We start from the raw sequence: 20,306 nt of genomic DNA on the forward strand, positions 1-20,306 counted from the left end.
TTTCAGAATAGTTTTTAATTAAAGAGAGAGAGAGAGAGGTATTACATTGTTCTCAGTTATTGGTTACATAGTGGCTGGTACAGTGACAATATATTAATTTAGCATAAATAAGCAGTTGTGCAATTAAGGGTTATTATACATTTCACAATGCTATTGCATAAGCACTTGATTGACTGTACAAGATGCATTTTCACAGATGAATGCAAAATGTGCTTGTTTGTTTTTTTCAAGAATAATTACTTCCCAAGATCTGAAGGAGAAAACATATCCACAGGATCTCAAAGAGAACATGAACTTGCACATAACAGAGCGTTTCCTACCTATCGCTGGTAAACCAACCCACCAGCGCTGATGAAAGGATGCTGCATACACAGACAGAGGCTGATGGCTCTGCGTAGCCATCCTTATGGCAAAGGTACAGTACTGCATGTTTCTGACCAACATGCTCCAGTTTGGAAGATGTTTTCAGGTAAGAGGTCGACATTCAGAACTCTCCTCCTCGTGGAGAGTATTGCTTTGTTACATTCCACATTTTGATCATGTTCAAGTCATTCATCCAAACTCCAGGCTCAGACTTCTCTACTTTAAGAGTCTACATGCAATAAGAGAGCTGTGTGTGTGATAGCGGCTTAAGGAACAAAGCTTACAAGCAGTTACATCCAAAGGTTGAGGTTCAAACCAGCAGCTATAAATCAATTCGATCTGTGACTGGGAGATGCAGCTCTGTTGCTTTGTACACATATTCATCTGAAGTTGCTAAATGAAAAGTTTCTAAACCTTATCATATATTTTTTTGCATTTTCTTGGCTGGATTTGTATTAAAATAGCTATGGAATACAGATAGAGGATGTTGTCACATAACAAATTACACCTGAAAGCCCAGAAACTAACTATTTAAATCTGATTTGTACATTTTTAGAGTAAATTGAAAATTCATGAATTTATTCAAAGATTTGTTATGTTGAATAATTCTTTATCTGTATCAGGATGTGCAAGTTGTGATTATGTGTAGTAAGACTTTACTGTGATAGTGTTTTGTATAAAATGGGCCCACAAACAAAGACAGATTGAGAGGCGGTGTGCAAACTTCACATTGTTTCTAAATTACAATTAAACTAAAGGGTGAGATGTAATCCTCCTCTGGTTTGGATCAACCAAACATTCACCTCAGACCTCAAACAGACTGAAAGCTGCACATTCAATCTAACCACCCCCGGGTGCTCTCAAATCCGTTTCCTGCTCTCCATCCCCGACCGCTTGTGACAAGTGGCTCGAGGTCAATGTGGAGCAAGCGGTGTGAGTCATTCCAAGGCACTTGATTCTTTACATTTCCGTAGATGATGAACTGACAAATCAATAGTGTTCTTTTGCTAATGCCATTTTCTCCAGGGTACGAATGCACTTAATGAAATGATAACTCAATGCTTAATCAAATGCTACTCAAGGTTTCAAACAGATACTCCCTTTGGTATGATGATCTCATGTTCATTTGTGCACTTCGATGACATTACTGCCAGATACAAATTGTGAATATTCTAAGGTTTTAAATTCCATGCATTATAAGCGTTAAAAATAAATGCAATTTGCAAAAAAAAGGACATGGAGAAAAAGTAAATGAGATTCATTCACAAAGTGACGCAAAAAGATGCTAAAGACAGAAGGCAAATCACTAAGCCTGAAAAGGCAAAACAACCTCAGTGACTAAATTAAATGAATATAATCACAGCACCGAGAGAACAAAACACGTTAAAGTTGAAGTCATTGGAACTAAACATTCGGCCTCCTCAACACAAAGTATCAAAACAGGAGTACGCATTCTTATTATAACTAACCAAACTAACTTGATAGACTGCACGTGTTACTCATACGCAGTCTGTGCTTTACAGGTGTGTGAACCGGAGGTGGAAACATTCAAACTAATTTGTGGTCTCGGGGACTTTCCGGTTGCCATTGGTTGCTGTGAAGCTGTAAAATGCCCTGTAAAACCTCCAACCAGACTTTGTAGCAGAAGAAGTACTGGTCCTGAAATGAGAGACAAAGGGAAGGTCTCGCTTTAGAAACTGTCTTTTTTTAAAGCTTGATCTTTGAACTTTAACCTTTCTCTTGGTACTAACCTTGGTTTGAATCATCCCATGGCGCTGGAGTCTCATCTCTTTTACGACATCGCTCACGTTAATCTGAAGACAGAGACAGAGGGTTGTGAGGCATGTGTGTGTGAACTAGTCTATTGCTTTAGTTGATTTCTAATTTCTATAATAAGTTAAAACAACCAAGCTCTGTGAGGCTAAGGCTAAACGAAGTGTCATTATTAAGTAGGATGTTTGGTCATAACCAAAGGGTTTGACAAATGAAAAGATTTTTGTGACTAGACAAAAAAAGGAGGGATCAAAGTTAGTATAATTCAAGATGTGATCCAAAATTCATGACAATCCATACAATAGTAAAACAAATGACAGATTTAATGAGAAAACTCGAATGGGCACTTGGAAAAAGGTCAGAGGATACGCAAAGTTGGTAGGATCCATCCTCTTGGGACCTTGAAAGTCTGTACACAATGTTGTGGAAATCCATCTGATTGCTGCTAATATTTAATTTCATTATTTTAGTCTGGACCAAAGTCATGAACTGAGCCTACCATATTGCCACTAGCATGTGTACAAATAAACTGTAATTAGTTAACCTAACAAAAGGGCTTTCACTCACAGGCAGGTCGTTCTCAATGAGGCTGAGGATAACGTCAGTGCAGATCAGAACTCCTGTGCGTCCGATGCCGGCGCTGCAGTGCACAGTGACCGGTCCCTTCTGGTGCACCGCCCTCATGTAGCGGATGAAACGGACCAGCTGCTCAGAGCTTTTCGGCACTCCGTGGTCAGGCCAGTGTGTGAACTTCAGGTGACGAACAAAATGTGTCTCCCCGGTCTGGAAGAACAAAAATACTTACAAAATGGTTTCCCTTCAAGCTGAATTTTACATTTAAGTATAAACCATAATATTAGACAGGCATGCAGGTTTCCCTCACAAATCCTTTACCTCTGTCTCCACCATGCGGATGATCTTGATGTGGAAGTGCTCCAGGTACTGTTGGTTGTCCAGGTGAAGCTGGTACCTGCCTGTGTCCAGAGGCACGGAAAGCTTCTCTGGACAGTACTTGTGACATTTGATCCGTCCCCGTTCTACTTCCTGGGTCATCATGGCGATGACGTCAGACTTGTTTTCCCAGATCATCTGCCAGAAAGCTGGCACTGTGGTAGGCAGAGGGCCCTGGCAGGAGATGTAGAAGAGCTCTTCTTCGCCAACTTTCATGCGGATGTAGCTGGCGTTGATGTAGTCCTGCTTGTCTCCAATGGCAACACGAGTTTCGTCATCTATGCAGAGAAAGAGAAAGTCAAAAAAAAATCCTGAACTGTCTGTGTGCTGTTTGTGAGCATGAATCGCTATATCAATTCATAATTCAAATACACTAATTAGACCTTCAGCAGCATCTCCCCACAAACGTAACAACAACATTAGGAATGTTTTCTTGATCTTTAACAAATCCATCCATTTCTCGGTCGTAAACAACAAACACTGCTACCTTGTTGTTTAGCCAAAAGCACGCAATATAAGTCTACAGTAAATAAAGCCAAGTAAACAGCTCTGGGGTCTGGAGTTGAGTGCAACAAACCAGCACTGTGAAGACTTTTTTGATGATGAGAGGGGTGATAGAACGAAGGCAGTTAGGAATATTTTCTGCTTTGGTCCACCACCTCCTGCTTGTCAGATAAAAAAAAAAACACAGACTGGAGACCAAATCAGCTAGTTAAAGGTTACAAGTAAATGATTAGATTGGTAAATAGTTGGTATTTCTTTGGACAAACATCAGTTATAACAGGCTGCAAGCAACAAGGCTTTTTTTGTAAGCTATACTGTGGTATTCCTCTGGGTCTCTTTATCCTTTTCATCCCGCTCATTCATTTAAACTCTGAACCTTTCACCTTAAAACACTAAGGGATAGGGAAGTGAACACTTCTTTATGTGTTTGGTGCATTTGAGCATGTGTTGGTTTTGCAGCTTTTTCACAGACATGCACTTTTTCTTGTCTTTGGGGGATTTTTGCCTTTCATTCTGTCCCTCTGTATTTACACCCTGAAATTCATATTAATAAAACAGCTTGTAATTTTATGTTTCACGATGCAGCTTCATTTATTAAAAATATAAATCTCAGATAATTACAAGGTTGCCAAGGAATGGCATCATCTTCATCATCACATACTTGGCTGACTCCGAGGAGATTATAAGTGCGGCTCCAGTGAATTATTGATACTTACCAGGGAAATTATTTGTTGCACAGCCAAGTGTTGTAAACAAACATCTACCCTCCCTTCATTAAAGACTGTACAATCAGCTTAAACTGAGTAGTGAATAAAAGTGCTAACAAACAGGCTCTCCTATAAATGCAAAGCCTGCGAGTATCTAGCTTTTACAAGTTCAGCTCAACAATAAAAAAACTCCAACAGGGGGTCATAAAATGAAGCGCAGGGGATTGAACAAATGGAGAAAGGAAAAGTGTAGGTTCTACCAGCAGAAAGTAAAAGTTAACAGAAGCCGTTTTTCAAACTTACAGGGTAGGATGTCTCTGTAGCGGTTCTTATCTCTGTTCTCAGGAGCTTTTCCAACCAGACAGTTGTCCGAAGGCTTCAGATGCTCCAGAGTCTGAAATGAGCAAGGTTAATAAAGCGTTAAAACTCTGAATAGTGCTGCTGGATCATAGTATGGCTGGCAATACAAATAGCTTAAAACTGCAATGTTTTGATAATCAGTGTCTATGTGTGTCTGCACATTTAGATTCAGCTAATTTTCTCAAAGTGCAGTTCACATTTTAAAGTCCTGCTTGTATAGTTCTTATGGCAAAATCCATTAGGGAAAAGGTTAAATGACACATTAAATAGGCAGCGTGTTATTATACCCGTAACATTTTACAACTTTGAATTACACAGATTGGTAAATACATTGTACATTATATTGTCTATAACATCTTACACACCATGAACTCTTTGATCAGTTCCTGCTGGTCCAGTTGATGCTGCAGAATATGGATGAGGGATTTGACTCTGCAGCCTGAATACTGACTGGTCCTCGAGGGGCTAATGAGAGCCAAACTGGCTAGTTCGTCCTCTGAGACTATGGGTGGGCCTGAGGAAACAAAACAAGACAAAAAGAAGAAAATAGTTGCTGATAACACAGATACAAATTTTGACTGGGACCAACATCACAGGAGTAGAGGAATATACACCTGTTTGGGGTGTGGTTTCTCGACACGTTTCGTCAAACACATCATCATCTTCCTCTTCGCTGCTCCAGCCGTCTGACTGTTTTTTCCGGATGTCTTTGCAGGACCGGTCCAAAGGTTTGGTCACAATTTGTTTCCTGGGGGAGTCAGGGGGCAGGTGTGAGACCAGACCATTTTTACTCTTCGGTAGGAGGGGATGAAATCATGCAAGGCTGAGCTTCTTTTCCCTGCGTCTTTTCCACCTAAAATACAGTATAGACAAAAGGCTAAAATATCTTTATACTTCTGCTATACTTCTTGTGGTGAGGCTACAGGGAAAAGTACTATACACTTCCTAACTGTTACTCTATTTGTCTATTTCTTTTGGTATTCTTTGTTTGGGGTTCACTGCCCATAAGGAGCAGCATTTATCCCGGGGGCTGGTTTATTTATTGCTCTCTGTTGCCTCCCTGTGGTTAACACCGGAACTCTAGGAGAACAAAACAAAAGAAGCAGCAGGGGGAGGAGGACGAGGGTGAAGAAATAAGGAGACAAAAAAAGGAATGTACTACCTGTCAGAAGCTCCATGCAACATGTCAGTGACATTGAGGGGTGGGCAGCAGGCTTGATGAGAAGGGCTGTTGTTACAGCTCTCCTGCTCCACAGACAAGCAGCCAGAGGAGGGAACAGACAGGAGGAGCAAGATGTTATTAGTAGATGTTAGTAAAGAGGTAAGGAGGTGGCTTTTTTTAAAGGTTCAAATAACTTTACATCATTATAGCTGCACTATAGTTATTGTACTTATGCATGTTACCGGTATAATTGTAATGTCATCAGTTACGATGGTCATTCTGCGTGGTGGAGGAGGCGATGAGGCAACGAAAACACCAGCTTCATTGACCAAAGGGTCTGATGTGGCCTCTGGAACAACACAAATTACTTATGAATTGCAAGTCGAACGCCAATTATACAATTCAGTGAATGCATTTAAAAGACACAGCATTTGCATTAAGTCAGAAACTTGTTTTCATCCAATTTGATTAAACCAGATCAAAACATTACATTTCTATATTACATTACATGTCACTTGTTAGACGCTTTTATCCAAAGCGACTTACATACTTTTGGGCAATCCCCACAGGAGCGATTTAGGGTGAAGTGTCTTGCCGAGGGACACAACAACATGCTGACCGCAGTGAGGTTTGAACCTGTGACCCCCTGATCCAAACACCAACGCATTACATCACACGCCTCCCTATATGATTGAATCTTAGTGCAGTGAACTAAGATTAGTAGCACCCTCTGCTCTTTTTTCTAGTACTATTATCAATCTAAAAATCCACTATAAAGGGAAAAGTAGTTGTACCAGGCGGGCACTCCACTGGTTTTCTCAGCATGATGTCAGGAGAGGAACAGCTGCCATGGCTGGAGGCAGGAGCCGGCTGCTCGGCTAAAACAGCTTCCTTAGCAGACATGCTGGGCGGTGTCGGGGACTCGCAGTAGGTCAGAGGCCTGTCTCTGCAGATTGTGAGCTGTACAGAGCCTTCAGCTTTACGCAGAATATCCACCACCTTACTGTGGCTGAGCCCGGACACAATCACACCGTTCACCTAGAACACAAATTGTGAAGACATGTTTTTGTTTTTCTACTACAGGGGTAATAAAACAGTCAAGGTGTATGATAGGCTGTTACCTCTAAAAGGATATCTCCCACTCTCAGACGACCATCCTGCTCAGCGACTCCACCAGAGCAGTTTTCTCTCACTCTGAGCATGCTGCCATTGGTTCCCCCGATCAAAGCAAAGCCAAGGCCTCCTCCTTCTGGTTTTTTTAACTCCACCTGCATGATGCAACTCTAAAAGGAACCGGTGGAGTAAAGGAGGAGAAAGAATCAGTAACTTTCTTCCATCGTAATTTCAGAAGCATTTTCCGCAGAAAAATGCCATGCTTTTAGATGACTCAGGTGTAACACATGCCTCTCTCTCTCTCTCACACACACACACACACACACACACACACACACACACACACACACACACACACACACACACACACACACACACACACACACACACACACACACACACACACACACACACACACACACACACACACACACACACACACACACACACACACACACACACACACACACACACACACACACACACACACACACACACACACACACACACACACACACACACACACACACACACACACACACACACACACAGTGACCCCCCCAGCAGAGAATGCATTCACAGATTGACAGACAGTAGACTCATGTTACAGTGTGTGTTTCAACACACACTTCAAAAAGAGGAGTAAAAGAGTGGACAAAAGTGAAAAGTTTCCACATAAAGAACAAGCTTTTAGAAAAATAAAAAGAATATGTTAACAAACTTACATCATGTTCCTGTGCAATAGATTGACATCTGTAATTTCCAGAAGATCTAGACACAGGTTCGGCTGAAAAAATAAAACAAATGTAATCAATGAATCAGCCAACAAACAACCCTATATATTATCTTAACAATAATGGATACAGGTAATACCGATCAACAATTAAAAGCTATGTAAATTATAAATATTGTAACAAAGTATTTTGGGCCCTGAGCCAACACTGGAACTTCCCCTCTGTACCAATTTCCATTCATGCGACCGTTTTCCGCCAATGAAATATCTGTCACAGACACACAGAAAAAAGCAACACACACCAACCTCCCACCTCTTCGGCCATTTTGGAAGAGAGGTGTTGATGGGCACGTCTCCTCTATGACAGGTGAACAAGGCTGCTCTTTTCAGACTGACCCTCTGCACTGTCCCTTACCACTGCATGCACCGTCACCAGGCAACTGAGCTACCTGCCCTGTAGACCACTGTCTGTATGGCACTCTGTGTGTGTGTGTGTGTGTGTGTGTGTGTGTGTGTGTGTGTGTGTGTGTGTGTGTGTGTGTGTGTGTGTGTGTGTGATGGTGATGGCTGCAGTCCTGCTGTCCAATACCCCAGTGGAGGGCCTGAGGCTTGCTAATTATTAATCCTGCTGTGAGAGCCAGGATATGTCTGTCAGCGTTCGGATCAGACTCACACACACACACAGCTGCAAAGTGAACTATCTTTCAGCACCGAGCGCCAGCTTCACACAGACAAAGGAGCAACAAGCAACCAATTATTGAGATGATAGAATATGCGAGATATCGGAGGAGAAAAAAACTCACCATCTTCGGAAGGAGACTCCTTCTCTGGAGAGACGGGCTCCTCGAAACGAGCTAAGAACTTCTTGTCCTTTTTCCAGTCAAACAGACCTACAGAAGAAAACCCCATATATGAACATATAGAAAGCCATCAGCACATATTATACAAGGAAACCGCTAATTATAAAGTCTAGTAACTAACATTTCCTGAACTCACAACACTGTCTGGTAATGATTGAACCTAAATTATCATTGTTCAGTTGAGCACAAACATATCTGGTTTCTAGGCAATCCATCAGAGCATATAACAACCAAAATATCTTGTTTATGTGTTCCTGGGTTAACTCAAGCAGGTGTCCCCTTCCCATAAATCCTTCAGAAGCCCTTACCGTTCCACTTAGCCTTGGGGTTCAAGGGCTGGTCTTCTCTGTAAAACACACAAACAGTAGAGTCATTCAAGGAAGTAAAAACAAACCCACTTCAGGGTCTCTCTAGCCTGTTAAGGGTGCATACCTGATTATTTTAAGCTTGACTTTACGAGGGGCGATCTCACAGGCTTTGACTGCGTCCTCCAGGGTCATTCCCAGGGTGCACCTGCCACAGATATAGAGGATCTTGTCATTGGGTTGGACGCTGCCCTCCTCGCTGGCTGGAGAGCCTGGCACCAGCTGTAGACAGTAGATGCCCTGCCATTTGCTGCCGATGCCTCCTGTCAGCTTTATACCTGGAGAAGGCACACACACATTCAGTGCATACAATCAATTAATACTGTGTCTTTAAGATGTGTCAAATGACATACCCAGCTGTCCTGAGGGGGTCTTGTAGATAACTACATCAGGCAGGCTGTCGCAGGACGGCGGGGCCACCAGGTTGGTCACAGCTCTCCCCACAGTCATGCTCAGTCTTCTCGGAGTTGACCTGAGAATTGTCATGGCAACATCATCTGCCACACTGGTTACATCGTGTCTGTTTACCTGGAAAACATATGAAAAGTTGTCATCTGTACAGCACAAATTCTGCTTTTTTGTTTTACTTGCAGAAATGTACGGATGTGTGTGTGTGTTTGCGCGTACTGTGATGAGCCTGTCTCCCGCCCGGAGTCGTCCATCTGACTTTGCTGGGTTGTCCAGTATTTCCTGGATGTAGTAGCAGTTGTCCAGCTTGCTTCGAGTGATGGTGAACCCAAAGCTTCCATTCCTCGACTTGGTCAGATCCACTGACAGCTCAAACTCTTTAACAAAGCACTGACAGGCAAAACTAAAATCAATATATCTGTTTAATAGCTATACATTTTCTCCAAGACATAATATTTAACACTTGTTGTTTAAGCTTTAACTTTAACTCAACCACATATTTCTCACCATAACATGAGCTGTACAATTATTATGCAGAGAAGAGAGTGCAAGATGAATAACTATGATACAAACAAGGTGAAACATATTTGATATGGTCTTTTCTTACAGTTAATCATATTGCAACATATAGCTATTTGTCTAGCATTGATTAAGCAGACAAGTGACTGTAAGTATGATTAACATTGACTTTTTCCATACATGTGGACATATAAATAGCTTAAAATCCTGTATTAATATTAACAGTAGATGTCTTGTTTATCATGGTTATATAGTTACTTAACAATTCAAATGTTGTATGTAGAACACATTGAGAATGTTCTGGTTGATATTAGAAATATTTTATCCTAAATTAACACTGAGGATCTTTGTTTATTATTAGTTTGAAGCCAAATAACAAGCACATATTAATTACTGGTTCATTACGCCATGCCTAAACCTATCATCCACCAAACGTTTTGGAATCCTTTTTAAATGGTTGTCATTTAGGAAAAGTAAGCCAAGAAAACAAAACCTCCCAAACGTACCTTTCTCCGACTCTCTGCCTCCTCTTCCTCACTCTCCTCGTAATCGTAATCCTTGTATTCCCTCTCTCTCTTCTCGGGCTCTTCTCTATGCTGTGTGTGGCTCTGGGCGGGCAGCGGTGTTGGGGCAGGTGGGCTGGCACAGGGAGGCACAGAGGGGCCGACCTGCGCTGTGATGGGGGTCGAGGTTGCAGGCGGAGGCTGGGGTGGGGACACCAGAGGCCGACTGTTCTTGCCGACGGCTTTGTAGTGACTTGAAAGCAGACCCTGCTGGATCGGGTGGTTCTTGGCTTTCGGTGGCTGTGTGGTGAGAGGTGGGGATGGGTGGGCCAGGGAGAGAGTGGTCGGGGTGTCAGACGAGAGGCTGAGGGGCGAGACGGTGGTCGTGGGCAGGTTAGGAGCGAGGGTGGGATTGTGAGAGCTGAAACTAGAAGTCCTGTCGGAGGTTCGAGGGTGGAGGACTTTGACGTTGGATGATGGAGTCTGAGTGGACACATTGGAAGGGGGGCTGCGAGGGTTCTCCATTGTGGAGCTGATGGTCAGGTACTCTTCATCTGCCATGATAGTCAGTCCATTTCCCATCAGGCAGTAGGTCACACTGCCATCAGCATCCTCTCTGACTCCACTGCAGATAAACAGACAGTAGATAGAATAACTTTAAAACAAAGTTTCTTCTCTAAAGCTGTATAAAACGTTAATCTTCTAAAATGTATCATTTGATTGTTATTATAATGACATACAGTATTTCTTGTTAGCTTTTGAAGTTGATTGCTGTTGATGGCTGTTCATTCACGTATTTCAGGCTTCACTGTGTAAAAACTGTGTTTTTTTGCTGTTGTACCCTGCTTTTTCAAATTCTAACAAAAGAAGCTGAACCTAATCAAATGTCGAAAATGTATCAGGACTTACGTTCAAGAAGTTTGTCCAAAATGATTCAAATATTCTGGTAAATTGGATTATTTAGATCATCCTTCTAAGGAGTTTGATACGTTTACATACACATTTAGATTTTGCTGATGTAAAAGCAGTTCCCATATCAAATCCTGTTTCAGAAATGGCTAGATGTGGCTACATCTGATACATTACCTTGCATATACATATTTCGATCCAGACTTAGGGCAGACATCCATAAGCATCACAGTTGAGCCTTTTGTTGTTGCAATCTCCACTTCTTCTTTCTCATCTCTGTCCTTGTTCTGCTTCCTTGCTTCTACTTCCTGTTGTGCCTCTGGTTTCCCAGTGGCTGGTTGCACCTCTGGTTGAGCTGGAGGAGAGCCACAGACGGGTGAGGCGGGTGGGTGAGGCGATACTGGGGAGGCAGGTGAGGCAGGTGAGGCAGGTGAGACTGGTGACGGAGGTGATATAGGGGAGGTGGGTGACGGGGGTGAGCGAGGACGAGACGGAGGAGTCTGGTGTGCCTGCACTTTACCATCCAGACTCTCCTGGGTCTTTGGGAGTGCTGGAGCTGCAGGAGGATCTGGGGTTTCCTCTGCTGTGTCTGTCAGATCCTCCTCAGGGGTGGGGGCCTGCTTCTGGGCAGATATTATAGAATCATATTGAAATCTGAGGAGCTGGCTGTAGTCGTCTCCTAGTCGGATGTCCAGAGACTGAGATCGAACCTCACGGAAGTAAGCAGGACTCTACAGAGACAGGTAAGACAGTTTATCAGTATACCGGGTCTAAATTGGGAGTTTTTTTTCTTGTATATGTGTATATGTGGTGAGCTCACCAGTGTGTTGTCATCCAAATCGAACAATACTCCAGGACCTGGTCGGCAGATTAGTAGATGAACTTCAGATGGAGCTCCACGTAGCAGGAACAAAACCCTCTGAAAATTAAAAAAGAAGTGTGTAGGAAGTTAAGATACATCTTTTGAGTGACTCAAAGTGTGCAATTTTTAAGGTAACATGGCAAAATGCACCAGTATTATTTCCATTATAACTCATTGGCAGTACACAAAATACTAAGACACAACCAGCTTGCTATTTTGGTTGGTATCAGATTAAAGGATTAGTGGACCAATGACGTGTCTGAGATCTTAAAGAGCAGGGTCAATGGTGCTGTTCTTACGCTCATTAGTGTCGGTAGTCAGCACGTTATAAACCAGTCTATTCTAAAAAATGTACATCCCAAAAAACTATAACACAATAAAACAACTTGCAACAAACAATCTCTATTTATGAATATGGGTATAGATTTTTAATTCAATGGTATGAATATCTAAGGATTACAAATAATGTTAAATACCGCAAACCCTTTATCTTATTATTTTATTTTATCTTGTTCATTTACTGTATTGATTTGGCTCTATCTGTCATTTTTGTCCTCTTATATCTCTATCCTTAGACCCTGATCTGATTCAATCCTCATACTCTTATTTATGAAGAATAATGAAGGACATTATAACCTGAAGAAATCTCTGTGCCTTATGCATGGACACATTTTTCAAATATATATATATATATTTATATATATGTATATGTATATATTACAGCTGTTACTGATGTTATTACCATGCACTAGTGACCATTCATTTATTTTATTGTATTTATTTACTCTCCTTTTCTTTTTTTTGGCTATTGTTTGCATCACTCTTGCTATTGTCACCCATCCATTGTTTGTACTGTTATGTAATACAATGCTAAATCTGAATACAAGTATATATTCAAAAAAATAAAATAAATAAAAATACCCCAAACCCTACCTGGTAAGAGAGGTCTTTCACAGGCTCTTTGTTGACGGACAGAATAACGTCTCCAGCTTGCAGCAGGCCGCTCTCTAGCGCTGGTTGACCCGGGAACAGACGTTTGATGCGGACCACGCTGCCCCGGTCTGGCCCCGAGTGCATATGTGAGATGTTAAAGCTAAAGCCGAGGCCAGACAAACTCTTCTTCAGCACCAGTTCATGCATATTTTCTAGGAAAAAGAGGAGACAGAGGGGAATCTTGGAGCATTAACGTGTGTTGTGTAACCTTTAATCTGTGTTGTGGTCTGCAATTTGGTAGATTGTCTAAAAAAAACAATGTTGATTAATCCCCCCTGACACGCATATGTCCCTATGAGAATTATTTATTTTTCTCCACTGCCAAATCTGAACAAGCAAGAATCCTTTTTTTTTTAAACAAATGTTGCCTCACAAGGAAGGTTTTGTTGGGGTTGAGAACTGTCCCTTTAACTGATCTCAGGCAGGGAACAGGCAGCTTCAAGGTTTCAGTGCAGGCTGTCTTGAGGGACTGAGGGAGCATCAGCCCTGGATGACTCTGACAGCAACCACAATGTAGCTGTCAGATGACTCACAGTCACCTCTGGGCCATGTGTGCAACGTGTGTGTGTGTGTGTGTGTGTGTGTGTGTGTGTGTGTGTGTGTGTGTGTGTGGTGCCTGACACTGTCTATCTTTTCTTATTTCCCCTCCTATGTGAGCGTATGTGCCCCTTCCTCTCGCCTCACCATCAGTCACAAAGCTGTAGTCCTTGGCTCGACCACTCAAGGTCATTTCCATGGAGACATCCGTCCTGGAGGGCTGTGTATGTGATGAACTTTGGGCCAAAGGGCGGCAGGGTGAGTCAGATCTGGGCTCCAAGACTATTGTGGGCTCCCTTTCCAAAAGCAGGCTCACCACCTAGAAGGAAAAGATGCACATACAAACCCTTGATATGTTCAGGAGTTACAAGTAAAGACAACAATGTACACTAGCTAATGCAAGTTTATATTCAGGTTTGAATGGAGTCAATTTAAAACGCTTCTCTACAGTATTGTAGATAAGGTATAAAGGGTCCAACAAGTGCAACTAAATGATACACTGGTCTATTTCAAAACAACTCTTATAAGCGTTATCTCACTCCTCTATGGTACAGTTATTTGTTATGAATAGCTCAGAGAAGGTAACTTAAACTACTTAGTTAAGGTGAGGGAATTAATGTGTTCATATATGAAGTAAAACAACGTTTACTAAAGTTGAAAAATAGGAGCTGAAACATAGACTGGTACTGATACAACTGATTTTTCTACTGTAATTATCTAAATATATTTATCCAATCATATTATCAAAAGAGTTTCACATGTGTATTTGTCTATATACATATATATATGTGTGTGTGTGTGTGTGTGTGTGTGTGTGTGTGTGTGTATATATACCTCCCCAGTCCTCTTCAGGCACTCGACAGCTTGGGGGTGAGTCACGCCCCTCAGGTTGGACCCATCAACCTCCAGCAGTCTGTCACCTGTCATATGCACAAACACAAATCTCATCATCATTAGCAACATCAAAACATAAACGGTCTGTGTGTGCGTGTGGTTTTTGGGCATGTCGACAAATCTTAAAATCATTCCTGCTCACTGAAGCATGAAGCAAGCAGACACAGCACAGTGGCCTCAGCGGCACACTCATGTCCATACAGGTTTTATAGCTTTCATCTTATAGGGCCCCAGTTCAATCCACTATCAGTATTAGTATTATAAATATTGGAGATGACGATCTCCCCCAAGTTAAAGGGTGCCATTTGGACTAAACGTAGCATATATTTCACTATGTTTACATCATTTCCTTTGATGATGAAAATGGATGGGAAAACATTGTGAAATAATACATTCAAAGATGACATATTGCAAATTAATGACAATTATTTTCACCACTACATCCCCCACTTAATCATAAGTTGAGTGAACATCCGGCACAAAATCAAACTGGAAGCGTACTGATCACATATCGAAATGACATTTTTTAAGATTACCAATCTGAATGCGCCCGTCCTGCTCTGCAGCACTTCCAGACACCAGAGTCTTGATGTAGATGCCTCCATATCGCACATTGGTGTTTATTCCTCCCTTTTGGCAAAAGATAGATGTAATTAGTCAATGACTCAGGCCTCAAATAACCCGAGAAACATACACTGACTCAGCGTAAAGGGCTCACAGTTACTGTGCATTGCAGCTTGTTGCCTATACATATTTTTAAAGCAGGACTATTGTATTGGACTGCATTAGTTTTAGCTGGATGAACCTAGGTATAAAACAAATGCTGTACAATTAAAGAAAAAAACATTGACTCACAGCAACACTGATGCCAAGACTACCGTTGCTTTTCTTCAGCTCCACTACAAAGCGCTCGCCATTTCTTAAACTTATGATAGAGGGAGACCTAGAACACACATCCTGAAGAAAAAAAACGTTTGATTGAGAAATGGATACATTAGGAAATGATAAAGGTGGGTTTTCAGGAAACTTAACAAAGCAATTAATCAGTTTAACAATTAGCTCTGGTTGAACTATTTTATCAGCTTTGACTTCATGTTGAGATCTTAGCTTCCATGGAAACAGAGTCATTCATGTCTAACCTTGGCGTCATGTATTCGCACCACAGGAATGTGAAGCCTCCTGCTCTGTCTGGGGGTTGCCGTGTTGGACAGAGTGATGGCTTCCTCCAGTTCCTCCACAACGGGACGGAAATCTGCGCTGCACAGTGTGGTCTGTGACCCAAAGCCCCTCTCCAGCGCCAAACCCAGGGTACTGTGACTAAATGAACCCCTTCTGTCCTTTAGAGAGTCTGACAACAAGCAGGTGGGGTAAAATACCTTAGTACACTGAATAAAGTGTCACTACTTTACTATACAAATGTTGGATAGCATGCAGTATGATGTCCTTTTTGTTTTTCTGTTGTTCTCAGTTTTTATGTCTTGCAGCAGGTCTCCCTTGAAAAAGAGATCGATGATCTCAATGGGATTCACCTGCTTAAATAAAGGTTTGAAATGAAATGAAATGAAAGAAGAGAAATCAGAGATAGAGACGATCTTACATTTAGGCTGGGACACAATGAGCTCCACCTCGTCTGGGCAGTTTTGTAGGATGGCAGCAGCGTCAGTGAATGTCACTCCTTCCAAACTTGTCTTGTTGAGGGAGATGAGACGTCCACCTGGAAAAAATATATATCAAAATCTTTGTTATAGGTTGTTACCTGCAGCCCATTTGTCTCTTAATAACGTTTTGTTGTACTGTATGTTGTCGTACCAGGTTTTATTCGTCCATCTTTGTCCGCAGGCCCATCAGACACAACGGAAGCAATGAAGATCCCGAGGTCCAGTTTGCCTGTATTGTCCTCGCCCACTATCACAAAGCCTGAAACAGGACGAGAGATAAAGTGAAGACAAAAGTCTTGTAGTATTTGTTTATTTTAGATGAAGTTCACAGCTTAGTCCACCTTAATAAACTCACCAAAGCCCAGTTTGGGATCTTTCTTCAGGGTCACACAGACTATCTCTCTCTCTGGTGGAGTCCTCGTTGGTGTATCAACTGCAAATCACATGTGATTATTATATTTAGGGTCAGGACACAAGTCTAGTAAAGAGTAGGGTTGTGTACTGTAAACCGGTTCCGAATCAGAATTATACAAATGTCTCTATGCACCAGAACATACACCTTACAAAACATGATTGATTTGTAATTTTTTAAGTTCTTTTACGTTTCCCCCCTCTGTATGTGTTCACAAAAGTACATATTTACCACGTATGGAGAACGAGGCTTCAGAGTCCTGCTTCTGTAGTGACACACTGGACATCATTCTGGGAATCGGCTCTGGAGTGCTGCAACACATGTGCACGTTTGCATTTATACATTTGTTTTCTTACTGTTTACTGTATGTTGTAATGTTCTTATAATGGAGAGCTACCTCCAACATTGTTGCTCCTTCATGTCCCCCAGGTCTTCAGCTTCAGTGAGCTCCTTGTTCAGCTCTCTGCTCATCTCCCTCCTCATCTCCCTCTGCTGGCGCAGCCTCGCCTCCAGTTTGGCAGTCAGGTTCTCACAGGACTTGGAGAGGGAGTCTGGTTGACCAGGTGTCAAACCCACATGGTTCAACATGCCCTCTGAGCAGGAGAACTGCTTCAGGTTCAGGTTACGGTCTCTGTATACGGTCATGTACTTCATGTTTTCATCTGGAGAAACAGAGGTGTTAATTATTAGTTGTCATTGTGGCTAAAACTTTCTGACATGTAAATAAATAAATCAAATATATCCACCTGGTATGATGGTGTGGTTAAGTTGTCTTGACGTCATCTCACTATGAAACTTGTGCTGTGCTGAGCAGAGGTTCAGGAAGTACTGTGCTATTTTTGAGCTTTCTGTTATAAAACTGTGCTTTTTTCCACTGGGCCCACCACACTCTATAATCAATTTACGCCGCTGGAAGATATAGAAAACACAAGTTACCATACATTTACAAACAAACAAAAAAGAGCCACACAAAGTAATATGTTATACAACAAAAATATGACTGAAATAGCACTTACCCCAGTTGATATGGTGTCGGTTTCCCTCCAGAGGAAGCGTCTGGTGACGGTTCGGAGGTGGTTCTTCATCTCGTACACAATTATTCCTTTGGCACAGACTCCCAAAACCAACTCTCCCACCACTGTCCTTTTCTCTCTCCCCACACGGTGGAACATAACCCCATACTCTGGTAACTGCTGGACAATCTGAGGTGCACATATTTATTTAAATGCATTAGATTTGAACTTGTAGCCAATCATTTTAGCAATAATTTAGAATTAGAGAAGTTAAACGGTGTGATCAACGGACATTTTTTTAGTGGTAAGCAACTTGTGAAACATGTATGTGAGTGGATGCATTTGTTACCTTTAAGTACTCTGTTTCTGCCTCTTCAGGAAGCATCTGGGAATGACTTGCATGTAGTCTTGGCAACTCTTCCTTGACATTGGGCAGGGCCAGCTTCTCTAGCATTCTCTTGGACACATAATGCTCTGGCTGGTAGTAATTCTTACCATAAAGCTAGAAAGACACACAAAAGAAACAGATATAACACAAACCCAAAGATGGTGCTGGTATTTAAAGCATCTTTGTGTCGTTGGTACCTCTGGCATGTAATCCCCAAACTCAGCCTGCAGAGCGAGAGCAGCCAGAAACAAGCCAGTGTCCTCGTTACAGTAAAGCCTGTCCTCCAGGATATCCTTACGCACTTGTAAGTAGTACTGGTGTCGAGTCAGTTTGTGCCTATAGGAAACAGGACAAAGGGTTAATTGAATATCTTAAACTATTCAATTCTATTTATATATTGTATACATTTCAACAGAACTGTACTTACAAAACAAAGGACATATCATCAACAAAAAATTTGACTCGCAGAAACACCAAAAAGGACAAAATCTGCCCTTTTTTCCAACTGTCAGGTGCAATTTTGGAGATTTTTGTTTCATTATCCAAGAAAAAATATTCATCATCTGCAGAATGAAAAAGAAAAGCCTTTTTAACTTCAGTGAAACAACACATCAGGCATAAGAAATTCAAATTATATTTTATTTTAAATAAAATCTGTTGTCAATAATTGATATGGTATCCATAACAGCCAATTGTGAGGGCACAATATCACAAGTTGGACTATGGATATTTTGAAATGAATTTCTGTATTGAATGTTGTTATGTACAATCAATACAGACCCACATACTACGCCATGCTTACCATCTATAAAGGCAAGACCAAAGTAGAAGTGTTCCACCAAGTTTGCATGAGCCACCACCATGTCAAACACATCTCTTCCTCTGGACTTAATGTCACAGCGCACCACCACATACTGCCCGTTAAGCAGAACTACAGTCACTTCTCTCTGAGACGAACACGAACGGCCCTTTCTGGACTGTAGTGGACACGCACAAACACACAGACCCACACAGGAAATAAAAAAAAAAACATTCTCACATGCATGCACATAAATGTACAACAATATCATGCAGCTATGCCAACAGCAGTTTACATAGATATTGATCAAAAGCAGAGTAAAGAGAAGCAGTCATTTACCACAATAGATCCTGGGAGATCGAGAACAATGTGTTGTTCATCTGGCATTCTGACGAACTCAGGACCCAAAGCCTGATAAAACAAATATTTTTGATATGAAGTCTTCAAGCAGAAACACATCCAAGGGAGAACTTCTGTGCATCTTTAATGATCTGCTGCTGTTCAAATGTACTTTTTACCTCACTCGCACTTTTTTCGACTAAATATTGTATATGCTATGACACTACAAAAAGCAGCTTGTTGTAAAGATCCACAACAAATGTATGTTCTACAAAAAAACCTGGCTTAAAAAAATATTCCGGACTTACCTTCGATGTCCTCTGGCTCAGGCTGATGGAGGACTCGCTGAAGGTGATGGAAGGACTGTGCGATCTGCCTGATGTTTTGGGAGAGGAGTCGTGTTGGGGGCTCCTACCAAGCCAACTGCAGTTGCTGTCCCTGTGACGGACCCCACGAGGGAGTCTGAGGGGAGAGAGAGGGGGAGAGGAAGGACAGATTGTGTAATAGATGTGCAGGCGAGTTGTAAAAGTCAAACTCAACAATGTCATGTCCCCTTGATGGCACTACAGACAATACAAAGGAGCACGGAAGGAGAAGCGGATGGATTTATTTGTGTTGACGTGCACACAGAGATAGTTTTAATAGTTGAAGAATTGTTTACTAAGTAATTACAGTATTAATGATGTGAATGTAAGAACGCATAGATTACATACCTTTCTAAAGAAGACTGGTACAGCGGTGTGGGAGAGCTCCTTGGTCTTTGTCTCCAAGGTCTCTGAGGTAAATTAACTGGAAAAGAGCATTTGCATTGTCAAAACAAGCAATTACGGCTGGAACACACATTCAAGTAGAATAACAAATGGTCTGTTAATCGAGGATTACATCCACAACTAGAATTAGGGGTTTTGTTAAGTGGGCAAAAGACAAATTATTTAGAATGATTTTCCTTACCTGACTTTGAGTCCGAGTCTGTTGAGTATCTTCTCCCTTCAGCACTCCCTTCGCTGAAGTCTGAAAGTGGCCCTTTCTTTCCTGTCAGCACGGTAAAAGATGACAGCAATGTTTAATTAATGTCCGACTCTGTGCTCCCAGGAGACAATAGGATTTTGGGACAGAAGTGAGGCTTGCACAGGGTTATACCAGCAAGCATCCACACTCTCTCTCTGATTATTGGCTCTCGC

The 20,306-nt window shown here is 41.8% G+C and overlaps 1 protein-coding gene across 3 annotated transcripts in view; it reads right to left on the reverse strand.

Annotated features, from left to right (window-relative positions):
* The window catches only part of ptpn20 (protein tyrosine phosphatase non-receptor type 20), a 25,747-nt gene continuing 5,441 nt past the window's right edge, over positions 1-20,306 (reverse strand). For 2 of the 3 annotated variants that reach the window (XM_034201812.1, XM_034201811.1), the window contains exons 7-47: positions 20,077-20,157; positions 19,839-19,914; positions 19,434-19,587; positions 19,126-19,197; positions 18,790-18,964; positions 18,415-18,550; positions 18,185-18,323; positions 17,949-18,101; positions 17,603-17,788; positions 17,333-17,495; positions 16,984-17,248; positions 16,818-16,897; positions 16,530-16,607; positions 16,326-16,433; positions 16,114-16,230; positions 15,656-15,864; positions 15,372-15,473; positions 15,053-15,146; positions 14,457-14,542; positions 13,770-13,941; positions 13,026-13,237; positions 12,051-12,149; positions 11,408-11,961; positions 10,325-10,946; positions 9,519-9,689; positions 9,245-9,419; positions 8,959-9,169; positions 8,835-8,872; positions 8,470-8,556; positions 7,659-7,720; positions 6,942-7,103; positions 6,615-6,858; positions 6,063-6,169; positions 5,821-5,903; positions 5,273-5,406; positions 5,024-5,172; positions 4,602-4,692; positions 3,031-3,365; positions 2,704-2,919; positions 2,115-2,177; positions 1-2,022 (exon numbers count right to left, since the gene is read on the reverse strand). In XM_034201812.1, the coding sequence (XP_034057703.1) occupies positions 1,912-2,022; positions 2,115-2,177; positions 2,704-2,919; positions 3,031-3,365; positions 4,602-4,692; positions 5,024-5,172; positions 5,273-5,406; positions 5,821-5,903; positions 6,063-6,169; positions 6,615-6,858; positions 6,942-7,103; positions 7,659-7,720; positions 8,470-8,556; positions 8,835-8,872; positions 8,959-9,169; positions 9,245-9,419; positions 9,519-9,689; positions 10,325-10,946; positions 11,408-11,961; positions 12,051-12,149; positions 13,026-13,237; positions 13,770-13,941; positions 14,457-14,542; positions 15,053-15,146; positions 15,372-15,473; positions 15,656-15,864; positions 16,114-16,230; positions 16,326-16,433; positions 16,530-16,607; positions 16,818-16,897; positions 16,984-17,248; positions 17,333-17,495; positions 17,603-17,788; positions 17,949-18,101; positions 18,185-18,323; positions 18,415-18,550; positions 18,790-18,964; positions 19,126-19,197; positions 19,434-19,587; positions 19,839-19,914; positions 20,077-20,157 (6,572 nt within the window). In that variant the 3' untranslated portion in view covers positions 1-1,911. Of the gene's footprint in view, positions 2,023-2,114; positions 2,178-2,703; positions 2,920-3,030; positions 3,366-4,601; positions 4,693-5,023; positions 5,173-5,272; positions 5,512-5,820; positions 5,904-6,062; positions 6,170-6,614; positions 6,859-6,941; positions 7,104-7,658; positions 7,721-8,469; positions 8,557-8,834; positions 8,873-8,958; positions 9,170-9,244; positions 9,420-9,518; positions 9,690-10,324; positions 10,947-11,407; positions 11,962-12,050; positions 12,150-13,025; positions 13,238-13,769; positions 13,942-14,456; positions 14,543-15,052; positions 15,147-15,371; positions 15,474-15,655; positions 15,865-16,113; positions 16,231-16,325; positions 16,434-16,529; positions 16,608-16,817; positions 16,898-16,983; positions 17,249-17,332; positions 17,496-17,602; positions 17,789-17,948; positions 18,102-18,184; positions 18,324-18,414; positions 18,551-18,789; positions 18,965-19,125; positions 19,198-19,433; positions 19,588-19,838; positions 19,915-20,076; positions 20,158-20,306 lie in introns of those variants that run through there. The other variant, XR_004567619.1, reaches the window with a different exon arrangement.

This window comes from Gymnodraco acuticeps, unplaced genomic scaffold (assembly GCF_902827175.1).
Source record: "Gymnodraco acuticeps unplaced genomic scaffold, fGymAcu1.1, whole genome shotgun sequence".
Taxonomy (NCBI): Eukaryota; Metazoa; Chordata; class Actinopteri; order Perciformes; family Bathydraconidae; genus Gymnodraco; species Gymnodraco acuticeps.